Source organism: Pholcus phalangioides, unplaced genomic scaffold (genome assembly GCF_987345545.1).
Source record: "Pholcus phalangioides strain wild (caught in Gottingen) unplaced genomic scaffold, Ppha-v1.0 ptg000016l_1, whole genome shotgun sequence".
NCBI classification, from domain to species: domain Eukaryota; kingdom Metazoa; phylum Arthropoda; class Arachnida; order Araneae; family Pholcidae; genus Pholcus; species Pholcus phalangioides.
The window spans coordinates 15,762,180-15,783,769 of record NW_028301609.1 but is presented as its reverse complement, the minus strand read 5'-3'; the positions used below and the strand labels follow the sequence as shown (position 1 = coordinate 15,783,769).

The window sequence follows — 21,590 nt, the reverse complement described above, 5'->3', positions numbered from 1 at the left end:
TACCAGGAGAAAAATAAGATAATTGGGGTTCCTATCACATGGGATCTAAATGACCCCTAGAAATGTATGTGCATTCATATACAGTACAAAAAAACCATGCGAGGTCAGACATATAACGAAAAAGAATTTCGGGGAGGGGGTCCTTATTTTAGTGTACCTAGAGGACCGTTCAAGTATTACGTCATCGTCGATGGGGGGGGGAGGGTTTCCGATTTGCTGACTTTTGATGACAGGGGGGAGGGGTGGGTTTGGATAATGCTTACGTCATCAACCACCCTTTATGAAAATATGAGTTAGGATTCAGAGGGGCAGAGCTGATGACGACATTTTGCTGACAAAGGGGAGGGGGTCAAAAATGACTAAAAATTTGCTTACGTAATACTTAAACGGTCCCTTAGGCAATATGCATTCAAATGCGAGATTCAAAGTAACGTGTACTAGTATATAATATGCACTAAAAATGCGATACCGTACAAAAACAAATGAGTAAAAATAAAAAAAGTAGATCGTGGTCCCCCTGGTGTGAGACATATATAGGACTCCGAGTCATGTACCGGGGAAAAATATAGATAACAAGATATTTTTTTTCTTAACGAGCTTGATTCGACCACCAATATATGACACTTTCATTTTCAACTCAATTCGTTAATGGCAGTAAATTGCAGTATAGCGATATGGCCGGAGTTGGTGTTTGGTGAAATAGTGACACGGCACAACAAAAGAATCCAGCTTAAACAGTCGGAATCTTCCAACCAGTTACTGTACATAATAGAGTTTTGACATCTCCTCTCCCTCCCTCTTTTACGCACCACTGGCACATTTCAATGTGCACATAGGTGTAGCTTCGATCCACAACTAAACAATACTTAGTTTCTATCCATGACTTTCGGTAGAGTCTTGTTTATTTGTGTCTTCAAATACTCAATAATAATAATAACCACTGATATAAAGCACTATTACGTGAGTGAAAATTTACTGCTATAGGGGTCAAGTGGTCATAGTGACGGACTCGCATCGTGAGGACCGAAGTTCAACGCCCCCGGTGTCACAGTGATGGTCAGCTGATTGGTTTTCTGTAGTTCCAAACTTCGAGACTATCTCTCCGTTGAAAAGTCTCGCCACAGAGAGCAACAGGCCTACAACGGTACAAATATTCAATGATTACACTTCACTCATAGATAGCAGCAAACGAAAATTTAAAATTAAGGAAAAAAACGTCACAAGATACTGTCAGATTGTGTATATAAAGTACCTATACATACTCACACTTCCGGCACAAGTGAATCAGTAATAAATTTCCCATGTCGATAGACCGGAGTTGTGCTCAGTTTGAATGAATGAAGAAAAAAATTGAGCTGCTTATTTCATTTTTTAACCCTTTAAGCGGTACAGCAGAAATCACTAAACCTCTTCAAAATGCCATGTATGTGCTCGTTTGCTAAAACTTTTTCGCTCTTCACGATTCATTTCTTACTCATTTCGATGATACATTTTCTTTGCACTGTATGAGACCCTTACGTTTTCGTATATTGATCCAGGGGAACTCTTCCCGTGCTGTGGTCATCTTTATACAGGGTGTCCTACAAAAGGACTCGATTTTTTTAAAATGAAATAACTCGGAAACGGTGATCGATAAAAGAATAAAACCAGTGGTATTTTTATTTTGAAAGCCGTACAAGTCCGATACAGAACTTTCAAAATTAGTTACAAATGTTGCTGACAAGTGGCGTTGCACACTGAAGTCACAGTACTGGGTACCAGAGATGGGGCTTATAAAATGTTCTTTGCAAGCAGTCGTCGTAAACACATAACAACGGATTCAAAATGTGCACCTTTCTGCAGCACAGAGAGGGCGCAAATGAAAAATGAAACTTTCAGTGACCATTTGTAGCAAGAGTTCTTAACCAATGAGTCGCGAACCAAACTTGAATCGCTGGAGCTTTTGATATGGATCTTTTTCAAATCCAATAGCAGTCAAGGATTCTTGAGTTACAGGTCACGACCCATACTTGATACGCAGGGGCTTTCGAGATTGATTGTACAACCCCACTTACAGCTAGGGATTCTTGAGAAAGAGGTCACAACATAAACTCGATTCACAGATAACTTACTAAATGAGTCGGACAAATCCACTTACGGTCCTGTTATAAATGAACTTATTGCATTCCTGGTTTCAGTAATTCCAAAAAACAAACAGTCCCGTGGGTCGTGAAGCTGATCTTGTTGTTGATTTCATATCACGGCTGAAAAGGAACCCTTGCTCTGTAGTGTCTCAACGGAAATAGACGCACGTGCTTCGCAGATAAAATCTGGATGATGGTCTATTCTGGAAAACAGTATCCTTCAATTCACTCCATAAAAAGTAATCGCAGAGAGTAAGATCGGGGGAGAGAGTATGTGAGGAGCCAATCTCCATGCCTGTTCCAATAAATGTGGAATAGTTCAACGCAATGACTCTATTCCCGAAGCGTTCCTTAAGAAAGGCAAAAACCGTCTTGGTACTGTGTGATTGGACCCAATTTCGCACAATCCACGGAGAGTCCCGTCGATCCTCCAACCTGGGCGAAAAATTGTTCCAAAACTGCAACACGTACCGTTCAGTAGTGATCGTTTGTGTCATCACTATGCTGCGTAAGGTGCACATTTTGAATCCATTGTCGATGCGATTGCAACGACGGTTTGCACACGAAGGGTAGTTTATTGCAAGGGGGCTCTCAACCTTTAAGGGAGTGCGGGCCACTTTATTGATATAAAAACGGGTCGTCATTTAAATAAATACTTCATGACGAATTTCAAAATGTTACAAAAATTAATTAATGTGCGTATAAAAAATGTTTTCACTGCGAAATGTTTATGATAGTTAAGAATTTTTCAGACATTTCATACATAGATGTACTGCAGTTAAACATTTCATACATAGATGACGCTGCATCATAAGCAACAATGACGGAAGATTAAAACAAAATTCAAAATAAATGGTGTTATTCACCAACTTGGTTTAAACCAGGGGCGTCGGAAGTGTTTCGAACCTGTGGGTGCCCGTCTTGAGATTCATGTAGGAAATTTCGATTTTTGAATCTTTTCTGTGGGTGCTCGAGCACCCACAGCACCCCCGGCTCCGACGCCAATGGTTTAAACTATAGTCACATAATTTTTAGACCGGAGATCGACACGGGGATTTGTTAAATTCAGGTTCTTGACCAATCCGTGTCGATCTTTTATCCAAAAATTGCAGCTATTTTTTAGCCAGGGGGTGTCAAATACGCGGCCGCCGAAGGATCTTTGACTGCCCTGACGTTCCAACAAGATCCAAAAGTTGTTTTTTTAATTAAAAAAAATTCAAACCATTATTATTTTCAAATAAAAAGTCGAAAACATTTACGTCAAAAAAATTTTATATCCGAATGAGTCGACAGCGAGAGCTGCTACATGCAGTATATGAAATCAATTAGATATTCGCGAAAAATTTCAAGCTACAGTTGATTGGTAAAGAAATGGATGCTAAATGCTGCAGAAAATGTCTGTCTTAAATATGTGCGAACATTTCTCGCGTGTTATTTCCGGCGTGTGACAAAAATGTATCAAATTATACACTTTTAGGAAAAATATCAACTTCCTATGAACAAACTCGCAGAGGTGAGAAATAGCAATGGCTGACAAAAATGGAAATTTTGCTTCAAGACTTATAGAAAAAGTGTATTTCAAAATGCATTCAGAAAATTCTCGAACTGCAATTTTTCCATTGCGTCGAATTGCTCAACATGTCCTTTCCTGCAAGGAGTTGGAAATAAGCAGCACAGCGTTGTCAAGCCTGCGACGAACACTTTGAACACTTCAGAGGCCTCAAGCTGCGCTTATTCTCGCGATTTCTTTAAAACTTGGAGAACAAATTTGATGCGCTACCTCATTGCAAAGAAATGCGTTGGTTGTCGGCCACAAAGTTCTAAAAAAAACATTTGCGTCTACTTTTAAACGAAGTAAAATGTTTCTAGAAATGAAACATTAAATACAAATACAAGGTCACAACAGGCAAAATGTCCAACGAGGTGGCTGAGAAAAAGATGCCCGTACAAATATGGATGTCAAAGTTTATAAAATACAGCAACCCCCTAGTCAAAATGTAATCATAAAAACTAAAGAGTATATATGCATGATGAAATATTATACAATGCCCATAAAGAATACTTGTGGTTGTCTTATTCTAAGTATGGATAGAGCTCCTCGATTTACTCCAACGTGCTTATCGTATTTCTTTTTAAACGTGTCAATTGCGTTACAATTTACTACCCCCGGGGATAAGCTATTCCATTTACTAAAAACCCTATTAGAAAAAAATTAAAATGCTACACATCATTCGTCGGCTGAAAGTGCTTTTCTGCGGTTCCAACATCAATGCGTGAATGAGAGCTGATCTCTCCGTTGCGAAGTCTCGCCACAGAGAAGGAGCAATAGGCCAACACCCTCTGTAGCAGAAGGCCTCCACGTGAAGCTCCTGACGTCAGAGAAGTTATTTCACCTATAGCCATTGGATATACTGCAAAAAAAGGTAAAGATATCGTTGCCTGCTGTATTCACTTTCTTTCTTTCTTTCGAACCGAGGACAACTCAGGTCTATCGCCATCTATGGGCGATTTACTACCTAGTGAGTTGTGCCGGAAGTGTAACTGTGTGTGTGTACCTAACAGTCTTTTGAGTGCGTATGTAGTGTTGTGTTTGATTTTTCAGTGCTGCCAGCTATATTTCACAAATGGAGTGAGTGATGCGTTATGAATGAATTACATTTGTACCATTGTAGGCCTGTTGCTCTCAGTGGCGAAACTTTTTAAAGGGGAGATCGGTTCACATTCGCGCCTTGAAGTTGGGAACCACAGAAAACCAACTTCAGCCGACCACCACTGTGGCGACGGTTGCTATATTCACTGGCTACATTTGAAATGAATTCTTCAGTGAAGTCACGAGCTTCGCGCTGAAGCCTTCTATTATAGATGGTGTTCAACAGGCCGAAAACGGTGCAATTATTCAATCATTACACTTCACCACAGTTAGAAAAATCGATGGCAGAACTACACATAACCAGAATTACACAGAAACAAACTTCACGTTTGTATACATCAATTGGTATCATCATCATGCCCCTCAGCCTTCACAATCGTGTCGTCGTCCCCACCCCCAGTCTTTAATGTCTATCTCCGCTTCTGAATTGTCGGTGATGCATTTTGCGAACATGGGAAAAGGAGTATCAGTGTGTTTAAATGGGGAAACATCCCAACACCGGTATTTCATCACGAGACCATTTGTTGTCATTTTAGCCCTACAGAAGTCGTTCCCAAACTTTTTGAAGCGTGACCCCTTATTGTCACGAATTTTATTGGAGACACCCCTTACACATTATGACCATACGTCCCGTTTTCCAGGATATGCTTATATTTTTGGCTAATGAATGCTTCAATTTCCATAATCAATAATGAATGAAAACTCAAAAATCATTGTTCAATATTTACAGTAGCTGGCAGAATTGTTTTATTATGAGATTTCGAACTACTGTACTCACATGTTTTGTAGCTTTGAATCCTGCGGAGCGTGCCGTCAAGAGACGCACATTACGACGAAATGCCTATCTTGCACGTCGTAAGGGTGCATGCAGAGTTTGTAACCATACTCAGGACCCAGTGCAAGAATATTTTCGGATTCCATTTTGTAGGAAGAATAATTTCAATTGATTTGTTATACTACTATTTGAATATTCATAACATTTTGTTGGTAGTGGCACAGCCATCCTTTCTTTATTATACAAAATTATTTTTCAACAACAGGCGTATTTTATATTATAACGAGTAAACCAAAGAAAACCACTTAGCCGACTAGTACTTTGTGATCAAATAGGGTCGAACACTGGTCCTACGGCATGCGAAGGCATTATGATACCAACGCAGGCACACGGGCAAGCCTGTGTATATGCAAGGAGGAGAGATAGGAACGAAAGCACGCACGCACAAACGTCGTTAAACTTTATTAACGCAGAGAAATACGGTACAGACAGTAATTACTTTCAGGACCACGATCGATCGGCAGTGTTTTCTGTGAAGCGACGATTTTTTGCTTAAATGGGCCTAAAAGAGCCAAACGGATCAAATGTTGGACGTCCTCGAAGGGAATATGCTTGCTATTCGTCTCGTGTTAATCACGTCGCGTTAAATTTCGTATCATGTCACAGACTTTTTTTCTTACAAGCGCAAATAAAATTACATATCACACTATACACAAGGCTGTCCTTATCGGATGCGGTGAGAGAATAATTTCGAGTCTCCTTAGCCCCGATAGTATATATTTTATTAGGAAAGGGGAATCCAAAGATTTGTGCATTATCACAGAAGAATATATGGGAGAATGCTGAAAAATATCTACTCACCGATGCATGAGAGTTACTGGATACTTTCCAGAAATACGATATATCATAATGTAGTCAAGAGAGGAGTTAAGAGATAAGAAAAAAATTCTCACCAGGAAAGATTCGCGGTTGGTGAAAGTGATGGGATCGGCTGCCTCGACTTCTTGGCACAAGTACTGGACGTTGCCTTTCTGTTGAATGAGCTTATTTCCCGTCCTCGCCAATTCGATCACCTCCAGGGTCAAACTGTCCGCGACGAACTCCACCTGAACAAACGCAATTCAATATCATGCAAATCGTCAGCAATATCATACATTATGTATACAGCACACTGTGGCACCAAAGGTTTCGTTGGAATTCAGTTTTGAAAATAAGGTAAAGTTGTATGAACGGGATTTTTTTTACCGGTAGCTTCTCGAATATTCCATCTTTATTTTGTTGTATTTCTTTTTCCGCTTCAAAGTGAAGAAAAAGCGTAACTAAAGCACCAACGAAAGTGTTTCTCAGTGAAATTATAAGAATTTATGTGTGTGATGCGTCTCGTAATTTTTTTTCTTCCAATTTCCAATTTATTCCTTTTCAATATATATTATAAATTACAATATGCAATATATTATTAGTCGACAAGAGGCCAGGGCCTGTACAGTCGACCGTAGACAATTTTTTTCTGATCAACTAAGTAAAAGGAAAGAGTAAATGCAAAAGGGTTAAACAATCCACATACATCAAACACTATAAATCATAATTATAAATATACACACATTGGAATTTATATACAATTATAAATACATTTATTTTATTGAGATACAATTCTCATATAATACATTTAAATTCCATATCTGATGCTAAGTTATATAGAATTATGGCACACGCAAGCATAACAGTAATAAGAATTTCGCAATTGGATATGAAAATATATGTTAATATCGTCTATAGATAAGATTAATTTGAAAATGGTCCCCTTTTTTGAATCTTATGTAAGTAGGTAAATATTGAATTTCTAAAGGTAATGCATTGTAAAATTTAGGAGCTAAGTAGTAAAAATTTTTCTGGAAAATTTCTTTTCGACAGCGTGGTCTAGTAAAAATTTCAGTTGGTCGTCGCGATGGTATATTATTATTTACTACACATATTGTAATGTTTTATCATTGTGTAGAGTGAGGAGAATTCGGTATATAGCATTGTATTTCTAAAAGGTAATAAGTTTAAGGTTCTGTGTATTGGAGTATCAAGAGGACTAACACTATTCATGGTTCTAAAACATCTGTTTTGAATTGACACTATTGATTGCAAATTTGTTTTATAGTCCCCACCCCCATATTATTATACCATAGTTTTAGCAGAATAAAACAGTGCATAATATAAATAATTCGAGAACTTGGTTGCAACTTTGTGATTTAGATAAAAAAGTTTATATACAATGAAATGGAGTTTCTTTGAAATTTCATCAGTATGTGTTTTCCATTTTAAATTCTGACTGATATGAAGACCCGGGTATGTAATTACTCCGACTTTAAGAATTTTCCTACAAGAACAATCAGTTTTTATAGAACAGGATGGACTGTAGAATTTTAAGTTTAGATTAATTTTAGTGTTAACTAAATTAAAATGAGTATATTTAGTTTTAGCAAGATTTAGGGTTAGATCATTCGCAACAAACCATTTTCTAATTAAACGAAAGTCTTGGTTGATCCCACCTGTTGATGTATTAATGTCGTTTGAAGAATACAATAGTACCGAATCATCTGCATACGCTATCATGGTTCCGAAAATGTTTAATTTGCAGAAATCATTTATAAAAATTATGAAAAGTAATGGGACCAAATTTGATCCCCGAGGGACTCCTGTGTTTATTGTAGTATAATTACTTATTTGATTCTGTACTTTAATTCTATGCTGACGATTGTAAAGGTAGAAGATGAACCAATTCAGTGTATTTCGTCTAATTCCACTGGAATCAAGTTTATTAATTAATATGGAATGGTTCACATTATCAAATGCTTTGGAATTACCTAAAAAAAAGCAACAGTGTATCTATTCTTATCAATACTACTGTATATAAATTTTTGTTGTCTGCGAAAAAGTTTGTATATTGTAGAAATTTATAGGTTCGGAATGATAAGATTTTTTCAATGATTGTGGAAAAAATCGGTAAAATTGAAATTGGACAGTAATTTGAGAGAGTAATTTTCACGCCAGATTTATAAATAGACGTGATTGCTGCTCGTTTTAGAGGTTCGGGAAAATTTGCTGTCTGATATGATGTCTTTATAAATTTAATCAGGAAATTCCTATTATTTTTGGCGAATTCTTTGAGTAGAAAAATAGAGTTTCCATCGTAATCAGATTTAAATTTATTAGGAAATGACATCAAGGTATTTATGACTTCATTACTATCCACATCATACAAAGCAAAAGAATTACAAATAATTTTTATATTCGTTATCGCTAGAGTGCTCGGAATTACACTCATGTCCATAAATTAAGGATAATGCCAGCTCCGGCAAATAAAAGTTCAGAAACAAAACAAACGTTACTTATTCATAAAGCCCATTTATTAAACAAAAGATAAAGAACAAAAACGATGGTGTATGTATGATACCATTCATAAAAACTACGATTTTTGCTCCCTGGAGCAATTGTAAAAAATATCTCCTTTACAAAAACTTACTATTACATGGTTGGTATGATGGTCAATACATTGTATGTCTCCCATGCGATGAAATGCAGTCCGTACAACGCCTAGGCATGCTGAGTATCAAATTATCGATATGATCTTGGGGAAGATCACTCCACTCAGCAACCAATGCTCTCCGAAGTTCCGGTACACATGTAGGAGGTGGTTGACGGGCTGCAACTCGTCGGCCAAGCATGTCCCACACATGCTCTATCGGATTCAAGTCAGGTGAGAATGGCGGCCATTCCATATGGGTTATATCCTCAGATTCAAGGCATTCGTTTACGATGTTTGCGTTGTCATCCATAAACACAAATTCTGCGCCCATGGCACCCCTAAACAAACGTACATGTTGTTCCACAATGATGGCCCGATAAATTTTGGCTTTCATGGTTCCGGTTTGAACATGCAGATCTGTTCTGGTATAATTCCACCCCAAACGAGCAATACTGCACCGCCGTAACGGTGCCGTTCAATGATGTTGTCTTGGTGGTAACGGGTACCTGGTGTTCTTCATATGAAAGTCCGACGTGAATCAGACTGCAAGCTAAACCTGGACTCGTCGGAAAACATCACACAAGCCCACTGTGACGATGTCCACATTGCATGTTCTCTACTCCAGGCTAATCGCTGCCGACAGTGAGTTGCCGTGAGCGGAATACATCTGACAGGCCTGCGAGCATATACACCAATATCTCCCAAACGTCTGTACACGGTTTGCCTTCAAACTGTGGTACCCGTGGCTGCAGATAGCTGACGAGACAGGTCAGATGCTGTGCCCCGTCTTCTCCTTTTGGCAGTTACTGCCAAATACCGGTCTTCATTCGGCGTTGTAACTCGGGAGCGACCTGTACTGTAACGTCTACTGACATTTCCGTTATCTTGGAATCGTTGCCAAAGCCTAGAGATGACACTTTTGGCAATTCCAAGTTCCTCGGATACTTCTATCTGAGTACGCCCACATTCTAGGCAGCCGATAATTCTACCACGTAAAAAATCATCCACATGCGTCCTCTGTGTCATAACTATTCGCTTATGGCACTGAGCGCCTTACAGAACTCTTGTGAACAATTTTACTTCTTTGCCACCATTCCTTACATACCCACCTCTTACACTCTCGTCATTGTGACGTACTATCGGCATCATCTGGTGGCTTCCTGAAATTTGTATATCATTCTTGCTGATGTGTGTGATAATTCTACGGGTGACATTTTTATTTTAGATTTCGATTTCCGTGTGATTCTGAATTATCATAAATTTATGGACATGAGTGTATTACAGTTAACTTATTAAATGTAAATTGAATGGATTTGCCAAGATCTGAGCATCGGAGAAAGTTGGCAATACTTGAACTTGATTTTTTGATTAATAATTTTATTCACAAACGACCATTTTTTCCGGTTTGTATTACATTCCAAAAATCTATTTTTGTAGTATTCATTTTTGGTATTTCTGATTTTCCATTTCAAAGTACTAGCTTAGCAGTGGTAGGTTGTTTTATATACTCGGTCATGTGGATATATCTTTTCAATCTCTTATATATTTTTTCTTTTCTCTTGATCAATATGAAAATTTCTCATTTGTCATCCAATTTATTTTTAGATTTTTTATTCTGTGTGTAACGTACGTGAAGCTATTTTGAATTGAGTTTTGAGCTAATGTAAGACATTTATATTGTACATCTAAATCGGTGTTATTCAGCCATTTATATTTGTAATTAGATAAATAGGATGACAATTTATTTCTGTTTAGTCGTATTATAGACGGGAATTCTGGGGGTTTACAGATAGAACCGTGATCAAAATTTAATTTCAAAAGGGTAGGATAGTGATCAGTTATATCATTAAAAAATATTCCTTAAACAAATGATAATCTGTAATTTTGATTTTTAGTAAAAATGTAGTCGATATACATGTAGGGGTGTTTCTAATTCCAGTGGGTTCATTGATCAAACATTGGAATTGAGCATTGATTTTTTTTTTTTATACAGTAGGGAAGACCGTGGCTAGTTGGCATAAGGGGCTAGTTAACATACAGCTTCTCTTTTCAACTGCAGTGAGCACTGAGTGCTGCCACTGTCAAACTACCTTGAAGTGTTGCATCATCCATTGTAGTTTCAGTGTGATGCGAACTCCCAGAGTGGAAGAACAGCAAGTTTGCTGAATTTCTGCCAGGTAAGAAATTTCTTTTTCACTCAAAGTTTTTATTCTGCGAAGCACATGAATATGTTGAAACGTTTCTCTAACAGTTGTGATGGGTAGAGTGGTCAATAACATTTTGCAGTCAAGTGCTGAAATGCTTCACAAATCTTTTGTGGAACAGTGAAACAACCCTCTTGTATAAAAAATACATATTGGGGCAAGTTGACATCCCAGCTGATGGGCATGTTGGTATAGAGCAGAGGTCTTCAACCTTTTTTCCAGTCGTGAGCACTGCGTGCACCCATTATCAAAACAGCACCCTTGCGGCAAGTTTGACATACGAATGCATGAAACAAGAATGATTTCAATCCTTGAATGTAATTTGTACAAGTGTTTAATTGGAACGTTTATCAAGCGCTCGTGAGCAGGAAATCGGACACGAGCATCGGGCACTTTAGGGTACTACGGGATCACCATGGCGCTTGCGAGCAACGGGGTGAAGATGCCTATCATAGAGCATGTGTCATATACCAATTTACCGATTTGCTATAACCACAGCAAAATTGCGCGGAAATTACAACCACCAGTTCAAGTGAACAATAAAAAAAAACCACCTTTTGTTTCCAATGACTGTTTTAAATACAGCTTCTTTCCTTATACCACTGGTTAATGGAACAAGCTCCCTAGTTCTATGTTGTCAACTCCCCCACTATCACTAGTTTTTTTGGCACAATATCTATGTCTCATTCAACCGCATTTTCTTGTATAGGCCTAGGGCCAACAATATTGTATAAATAAATAAATAACGATCGACCAACTTTCTTGGTGGACATGAAGCGGTGAATGATGACTTCTTTTGTTTTCTGCAACTTTTCTTTTTACATCCGTTTTCTTCTTCAAAATATTGAGCGCTTAACATGCACATAATTTTTTTTCTGCATTTTTGTATTGAAATAAAATTTTGTAGTCATCAACTTGTGTTACTCCTTGCCCCATATCTGGGGTGATAGTGATAGGAACTGAGAGACACCCAGGCTCTGTCACACTCGGTGATATAAGCACATTGTCCCTGAGGAGTCGGGTGCCTCCGGGGAACCTAACCAAAAAGCTTGAGAAAGACGTATTACATACATGGGCAGGTGCCATTACGCACATCGCCAATAAACAAGTTATTACTTATGACCGAAAAATGGTGATTCATGTAAATAAATCACAATTACATATGAATCACAGGTTATAAATCACGAAATTGTCAGAATAATCGTCATAATCGAGAAAAGTTCTTTGATAAAATTTGTTCCGCTTCTCTTCAGGAATTTTCATTGAATCAATTACTATCACATCAATGAAAACTGTCAATCTGCTGGTGGTTTGATCTAATCGCTGCACCGTGTGGTTTGATTTGGTCCAAAGACATTCGTCAGCAACTGCTGCCTGTATCCAGCTTTTCAATAAGCCCGCGTAGATCATACTATGCTCGGCTATATTCTGGCTACTCTTATTCTTCCTCTTTTCAAACAAATGTATGAGATCGCTGTTTGGGTGTAGTTGGCGTCTTATTCTAGTAGATCTCCTAACAGGCATAAGTGGCTCTCTATCTGGTTCTGGTTCCATATTTGGGGTAAGTTGGCATAATTTTTAACTATTTTTTTTAAAATAGATTTGAAATGAGCATACAACTTTTAAGTGATATTTTCATTATTAATTTGTAGCCAAACACTACCGCTATATGCAACATCGCTCACATTTGCTGTAAGTATTACAGAATTAAAATAGGAAAATCACAAAAAGTAAAAACTATGCCAACCAGGCCCGGTCTCTCCCATATAATAGTTCGGCTTACGAATTGTTTTGGCTAACGAAGATTTTTGTCGTGAATTTTCTGCCTCAGCTAACAAATACGGATTCGACCAACGAAGATTTCCGTTGATATGGATGCACACGCTAATATAAAATAGCCTGAATTTTTGAGCCAATCATCAGCAGAATTAGCCTACTATCAATCGATCCTGATTAACTCGTGTCCCCTTCGAAATAATTTTCCATGTGTACTTCCACTTCTCCTTCTGAAACTTTTTTAACCATTTCATGTAAAATGAAAAATTCATCTAAAGTGCATTTTCATACAAAATGCATTCAAAAAAGAAAAAGAAAAAGGAGTGGTGTGTGTTTTCAGAGCACTCGTTTTTTCAGTGCAACACTCTTAGCATTAAATTCGACATTCTAGGAGATTGTCTCTTCCATCTGCATGTATCAGACACATAAATGAGCTGACAAAATCACAAATGGATGGAGACACCTACGAACTCGACACTAGGTTGTTCTATCCAGCTACAACTACAACCTTTAGTAGAATAAAGACAGTGACGTCTTAACGCACGGGCACGGCTCGGGGGTCTCAAGAGAAGGGGGGGGGGCTCACAAAAATGAGATTTGGTTGAAATTTTGGAAAGTAAGCATGCAAGTTTGCCAAGTAGGGCCTCAGAAAAATCACTTGGCCGGGGGTGCCCCCATGATGCTCTTAAGACGACCATGACTAATGCTGGTGTTGGTTATGTACACGATGGTGTAAAATAAGTGATCTTCGGTTTCTCATCTTCCTGTATATTCTCATTTATCCAATTTTGAAGCTGTTCATTTTAATTTTTGTCATGTTTTATAGTGCCCTTTGGTGTTTCAAAAAATCTTATCTTTAAATTTTGGGCAGCATTGGAACGAATTTGACGAGTTCTATATCGTCTAATTCGAAATATAGAAACACATGAGAAATCACTTTTCGACTGACAAAGATATCGGCTTACGAACGTGATTTCGGAACGAATTATTTTCGTTAGCCGAGGTATCACTGTATAATACGTATAAATCTTCAGGTACCTTTTTGATGCATCCCATGAAGTTGGGCTGCGTCCTGGCGCCCGGGTGTCCAGCTGTGTGGTCAGTCCCTCCCACAAAAAGCACGCTACTCGTGAGTAGCGAGAACATTCCGTTCGTCGAACCTCTCTCCGTGTACACGCCATCAACCGTTATCGAGAACTGAAAGAAAAACACAACAAGAACCAAAATTACTTGTGAATTCTCTTCATTCCACACAATAATCACGTAAATCCGCGATACGGAAGGTGCATTCTAACAACACGAGCGGAAATGGAAACCTACGCGAAAGCATTTTTAGTATACATTAGCTCCTTCTCTATTTTTATGACGTAAATCTGCTCATTTGATTCGCATACTGTTCGCATTTCGTCTTATTTTCAGCACGTTATGGCAGAGAAAAAAAAACCCGTGAAAGCCCTTTTCCGCCTTTTGGTCAAAAAATACGAATAGAATATTCTTCTGTTTAATACTTGAAAAACGTCTCTTCATTTCCTCCTAAATTTTTCCTTCCACTTTTCCTAGGCTTAGTTTGTCCTGGCCTAGAGCAATGATGGGAAAACCTTTTTTCAGGTGCGGGCCAAGAAACAAAAAGGTAACATTTTTGGACCTGTTATGGAAAAAATGGAAGGTGTAATGTTATTATTTTTGTGATTATTATTTATTATACTCATTCGTCATATACACACACACGTAAATACTCCCTGTTCATATGTGGCCCCACACGTAAAAACAAACACTACACAGTCACTAATTACTCTTATTAATTATTATATGTTTCAGCGAGGCTGAAAATTGTATTATTTTTTTATATATTTTAAAATTGTTAAATCCCTCATTTGTGGACATTTTCTCTGTTGCCCATGCTCATGAGATACCATTCGGCGGCAAATAAAATCAAGAAATCAAATTCCAGATTTCTATCATGATCGTGTTTCGACATGAAACTTTGCTTGCTCTCCCTTCCCTAGTCCCTCCTCCTCTTCTCCCCCCCCTCCAGGGGTGAGTCACCATTTTCGCGCGCTTTCATCGAGAGGAGCATGACGTGGTCATCCCGTGACCCCTCCGCGTCCAATCGGAAGTGAGACAAAATTCAATATCTGGAGAAAAATAGAGAAAAACGGGGCTTTTTGCTGGATGAGGGGATGCAGTTCGAATAGACTCTCCTCTGTCTCTGTGGGTCTCTCGCCCCGACTCCCCCCTTGAATTCTCGTTGTCTATCAAGGCAATGGGGATCCCGTTTCCTGAGCTTTCCTAAATAAAAGATCCTCAGGACTTTCCATGGTGCTACGACTTCTTCGTATGACGCTGGTCAACCGCTACCCGAGTACCATCGCGATGTCAGCCGCCTCCAGAATGCTACGTCTCCGATATCATAAACACCACGCTGGTCAACTTCCATAATGAATACCTCACTGTCTTCCTCGGTTACGCAGCTTCCACCTCATCGCGACTAGAACTGTCTTCCTCCGATATGCCGTGTCCATGATGATGAACCCCGATCAACCCGAGTACCATCGCGATGTCAGCCGCCTCCAGAATGCTACGTCTCCGATATCATAAACACCACGCTGGTCAGCTTCCGTAATGAATACCTCACTGTCTTCCTCGGTTACGCAGCTTCCACCTCATCGCGACTAGAACTGTCTTCCTCCGATATGCCGTGTCCATTATGATGAACCCCGATGAACCCGAGTATCATCGCGATGTCAGCCGCCTCCAGAATGCTACGTCTCCGATATCATAAACACCACGCTGGTCAGCTTCCGTAATGAGTGTTTTCACTGTCTTCCTCGGTTACGCAGCTTCCACCTCATCGCGACTAGAACTGTCTTCCTCCGATATGCCGTGTCCATTATGATGAACCCCGATGAACCCGAGTATCATCGCGATGTCAGCCGCCTCCAGAATGCTACGTCTCCGATATCATAAACACCACGCTGGTCAGCTTCCGTAATGAATACCTCACTGTCTTCCTCGGTTACGCAGCTTCCACCTCATCGCGACTAGAACTGTCTTCCTCCGATATGCCGTGTCCATGATGATGAACCCCGATCAACCCGAGTACCATCGCGATGTCAGCCGCCTCCAGAATGCTACGTCTCCGATATCATAAACACCACGCTGGTCAGCTTCCGTAATGAGTGTTTTCACTGTCTTCCTCGGTTACGCAGCTTCCACCTCATCGCGACTAGAACTGTCTTCCTCCGATATACCGCGTCCATGATGATGAGCCCCGATGAATTCTGACGGTCAACCAGATCTTCCGTCGTCGATCATGTTCTTATCCTGGACCGTAAGTAAATTAACTCTAATCCTCTGACAAAACATATGTTCCGCCCAAGTAATGTCATTACCCTCCCCCATCCCGACTGCTACATTATCATGCGAGTGGTAAAGAATCTGTAAAAGGTGTTAAATTTTTTTGTCTGTATAATTCCATAGGGGCCCATAAGTTTCATACTAAGTGTTATTGTTTTTGCTCATTGTACATTAAAATTTTCAATATTTAAATATCACATTACTTGGACTCCTGGTGTCAATGGTGAGTTGAGATTGTGGTTTTTTTTTTTTTGAAGAAGCTATATAACAGACCTATTCGTACATAGATTCATAATAGGAGTTTTTAAGCTTAGAAATGATGGGGGGGGGGGATGTGTTGTATGCTCTGACGACTGCCACGGTTTCATTGCAAATGAGAGACAATGGTTTATCCTTTACAACATTGAAAGAAAAAATAAATAAATACATTTTGAGATAACTTCATGCATATCTATTGCACGTGTTCCCCTTTTGGTATATGCAAAAGTTTCTATAAAAATTCAATTTCTATTTAAATTCTCACAACAAAATTTTCCATGTGCAAAAAAATTAACATCGCCGTCAATGAATTTTTTTTTAATTCATTGAAGGCGATGTTAATTTTTTGAATCAACTGAAATTGAAAATTGCTATACTATTATTTTGAGATCTGCGGCGGACCGAATAGAACCGCTAAGTGTGCCGTAGTTTCCCCACCGCTGGCCTAGGGTATACAGTTAGGTTTTGAAGACCATAAATCTTCAAGAAGGTGTAGACTTGGTATCGTGGGTGAAAGAAGAGAGTCTACGGGTTTTTACTGTCACATATGGTTCAGCTACGGATAAAGACTTAATTAAATTTAAGATCACTTAACTGGCCCACAACATCCTTTTTTAAATGACATTTTCGTGGCTGCATTTCCTTGGGCATCCCTGCCTCGCATGTTTTTCGGGCAATAAATTTGTTCAGCCCTGGGACAATCTTGATAATCCCTTTTAAAAGCGGGGCATAAAAAGGACCTTTGGTGCTGGGGGCGGAAGAATAATATATTATTACACAGTTGGTAGGAACCGACCGATCGAGGTCAAACATTCGTGCCCGTAATGAGAGGTGAGCACGAGACCAAGATGGTCACGCACACATCCACTAACAACAAAAAATATGGGTGAGAGTGGAATGTACTCGCGGCAAAATAACGGGCATTACATCGGGAAGAGAAAATATTATTCCTCCAGAAAAAAACTTTTTTTAATAACATCCTTCGCATTGTAGAATCGCTCAAAATTTGGCGCAGCAATTTCCCCTTCCGAGATGCTTTGCTGCGGATGCATACTGTACTCACACGAACGCCGAGTGATCATCTTTTGACCTTATCTCTCACCACAGCTTGGATTATATGCAAATGCATAAGTGCATATGCAATTGTATATTTTAGCGCATTTTATGGTTAGTGCAATATAAATGCATAAAATCCCCGAAATTTTAGGAATTTGTGCTTATGTTCAGCATTTCTTTTCCTATTGATGACATTGTACTGATATGTTTACAAGATTATTTTAAACTTTTCATCCTTCAAATTTAATGGAATCTCTTTAATGTTTTGAAGAAAATATTCTACTCCATTGAGTATTATTCATTTTGGGGCATATTTTAGGCATTTTTAAGTGCATGTTTTTGCACTTCTAAATATATGTATGTGTTCGTCATTTTTTGCGCATATTTTATAGTTTCACAGCGTATTTTCTTTTTCTCTTAGGTTAGGCCATATTTTCGTGCTTTTAATATGCATATTTTTTTTTCATTTCACGTATATTTTTAGTATACATATAATGTAGAAGAATTTTTAATGCATATTTCGGTATTTTTTTAATGCATATTTCGGTATTTTTTAATGCATATTTCGGTATTTTTTTAATGCATATTTCGGTATATTTTTAATGCATATTTCGGTATTTTTTTAATGCATATTTCAACATTTTCAAATGCCCCTTTCAGCATTTTTCTTAGCCTATTTACAGTTTTTGATTTCTTTTTTTGGCATTTTTAAATGCATATATATATATATATATATTTTTTTTTTTTTGCATATATTTTTCATTTTTTGTGCCATATTTTGGCAATATTAGATAGATTTGTTTTCACCTTTTCCAAATATTTTTGATTTCATGGCATACCTCAGCATATTTAAAAATGAAAATTTTTCTATATATTTCAAGTTTTTTAATGCATATTTCAATGTTTTATTTAGTGCATGTAATCCAGTATCTAATAATCTCTGAATTAGAAGCAAACCTCAAGAGCGCTGCTTTTTTCTCTTGACTAATTCATAATCGAGTTTACGAAAAATTTTTCCTAGAGGTTGTATTCGTTTTGTCGGATATTAATGAAGGGCCGAGTGTTTGCGCTCTATTCTCGTATATGATATGTGTATGAATAATACATAGTCCGTGGAAGGTTACTTTAAAAAAAAAAGTTGAGGAAGGCCGTAAGGTTTGACGTGAATACGTTTTTGTGCCTTGAATCGCGTGGTAGATACTGACATAATGAAATTATGATGATGACATTATCATCGGCTTTGTCTTTGGAATAGCTAACAAACGATACCAATGTCGTCTATTTTCATTGTGAACTTCTCGAGATATAGTGGAAAACAGTTTGTTACGAATCAGGTCAGCGGACCTGGTGTTCAGATTGGAAAAGATATTCAAACCGGAGTGATATCATTGAATACATCTTTGCAATGGGCATCTGACGATACCATTGTTTTCGACTATAGTCCGTTTCAGGTTAACTTTGCAGTGAAGAGGAAGCTACGAGGGAACCTCATCACTCGTTGCTATGGCAACAAAAGCCTCTTAACCAATGTATCGATGCGCGGCCTCGGTAAGGTATGGACGATTTCTAGGATACCGCGAAAATGTCGTTGTGGTTGCTATAGATTTTTGGATAATGGTAACCAATATTTTTTTCTAATTTAAAAATTTCAAACGAAGAAACATTGGTTCAAAACGATATTTTTCCTTTTTTTTCACAAAATCATTAAAAAAAATTGAAATATTCTGTATAAATGATCATCGTAAAGCTCCGATTTATGGGAACTTAATTTTGCAGCGGAGGAGTACACTCTCTACCTTTCTCTCCACTGCAAAGTTAACCTGAAACGAACTATAGCTTTGCGTACTTCCGGGGATATGAGCGTTTAAAAAATTTTGCCACGAAACTTTTTGTGAATACTCCCAGTATCGTCAAGTGATTTAACAGACGTATTCAGGTCAAAATGATGAAGCTTTTCAAGCAATATCTTGCCTTTTGCAATTTCAGCTCTTGCCCAAATAAGACCAATTTTTTTAAATCCAGAATTGTTTCCGTAATCATTTCTAGCCGGGGCTGGACAAATCTAAAAAAAATCAGCATACCAACTTAATATAATACACACATGCCCGAAACAATACTTTATAAGGCGGCTGCACAATCTTTTCAATTCACGGGTCAGACATGCCGTATTTCTGCCACTCGTGGGCTAGTAGGCATAGGGGTGACCATAAGATCTGCATTTTATGGGACGTTTCCTTAGTTTTAGTCACCCAAAGATTTTTATGAAATGTCCCGTTTTTCTTGTGTTGACACTCAGTTGAATTTTTATTCCTTACTGAAATCAAGGGTTAAGATAATTTTCATGACTTATAGATTATATTATAGTAATTATGATTCTATCATAGTTAACTATATTCATGGAAATATTTATTCGTATCACATATTTATTGAACATGTATGTTTCTTTGGGGAATTGCATTCTGTTGCACTACATCCCAATGCAACTTGCAGTTAGTCTCTCTATTTCACGTCACTGGTTATTTTTTTCATCAATTATAGAGATATTTACCATCTTTACAACTTAACAACTATAATTGACAACTATACTTGCCTTCGACAATATTTCGTCTATAATAGATTCTCATTTTCGGCTACTTCACTTGCCTTTGACAATTTTCCGACTATAATTGGCAATTTTACTTGCCTTTGGCAATGTTAATTTGTGGTGTCTCGTACGGATCCCATTTCCCGTAATTTAAGAATGGAATACGGTCAGCCTAAGTATTAATCGTGGTATGCGTCGATACGTTGGAATGTATTGATACTTTTCTATAGGAACAACTTTCGCGAGCCGGATGGAACATTTTTTCTGACATCATTTGGTCCGCGAGCCGAAGGTTATGCACCCCGCTATCATCGAGCACGTGGTCGAAAGAAAGAAATACATGCCCGTTCAAAATTTTTACATGTGCCGGGATGTCGTTCAATTGATTTGTCCAGCCTTGTTACTAGCCCTCTGTTAAGGGACCACCTGCTGCTTTCCGATAGTGATCTTCTCAGAGAGGTTTCATTGTGATTTTTCTCGACCGTGGATTGGATCATGTGTTGTTTGAAATGCGTTAACCTTAATGTCTTTCCTCGTAAGCATAAGAAGAAAAGAAGTTGAGAGAAATATGAAGTTACTTACGTGACAGAAGCTTGTGGCTCTCGTGATCTGTAAACAAACAAAAAATACAATTTAATTTAACCATTTAACCACAGACACACGGAAAACTTACATATCATGTGCAGAGCGATTATAAAAAGTCCCTATACTCTGTGAATAGTTTTTCTCAAAAACTATTCATCCGAACACAGGCGAGTTTTCAGGATAACTCAATGAGACGATGGGAGAAAGATTTATGTAATAAGAAATAATTCCATTTTTGACCATCAGATGGAAACGTGGCACTTGTTTTATTACATTTTGCTTTTTCCCACGGTTCATATTGCTTATATACCAAGTTTCAATGGAATAAGTCCACCAGAACGGGCGCTACATAGATCCAAGTAGTGTCAGTATACCGACGGGCGATACATTCACCTGAGCAGCGTCAATATACTAAAAATACTCAGACCTGTTGTAGCGCCCGTTCTGGTGGACGTGTTCCATTGAAACTTGATATATACGCTCTATTCGTTCGGATGAGTAGTTTTTCAGAAAAACTATTCACAGAGTACGGGAACTTTAATTAAAATCACCCTGTACACACTAAACATATACTACATTACCAAAAGTAATCGAACACTGTCAAATACGGTAATGGCTCTTCGACAGTGCATTCCTGTTTCTGCAATGAAGAACTGCATTTAAACATTTCGTCTTTAGTTCTACAATGCTCTACGTTTTCTAATGTTT

General features: G+C 38.2%; 1 protein-coding gene across 1 annotated transcript in view; it reads right to left on the bottom strand.

Annotated features, from left to right (window-relative positions):
* LOC149075138 (neurexin 1-like) overlaps positions 1-21,590 on the bottom strand; it is a 181,907-nt gene that overhangs the window by 54,076 nt on the left and 106,241 nt on the right. The window contains exons 4-6 of the mRNA XM_089245718.1: positions 20,880-20,906; positions 14,081-14,239; positions 6,502-6,654 (exon numbers count right to left, since the gene is read on the bottom strand). Of these exons, the coding sequence (XP_089101844.1) occupies positions 6,502-6,654; positions 14,081-14,239; positions 20,880-20,906 (339 nt within the window). The remainder of the gene's footprint in view (positions 1-6,501; positions 6,655-14,080; positions 14,240-20,879; positions 20,907-21,590) is intronic.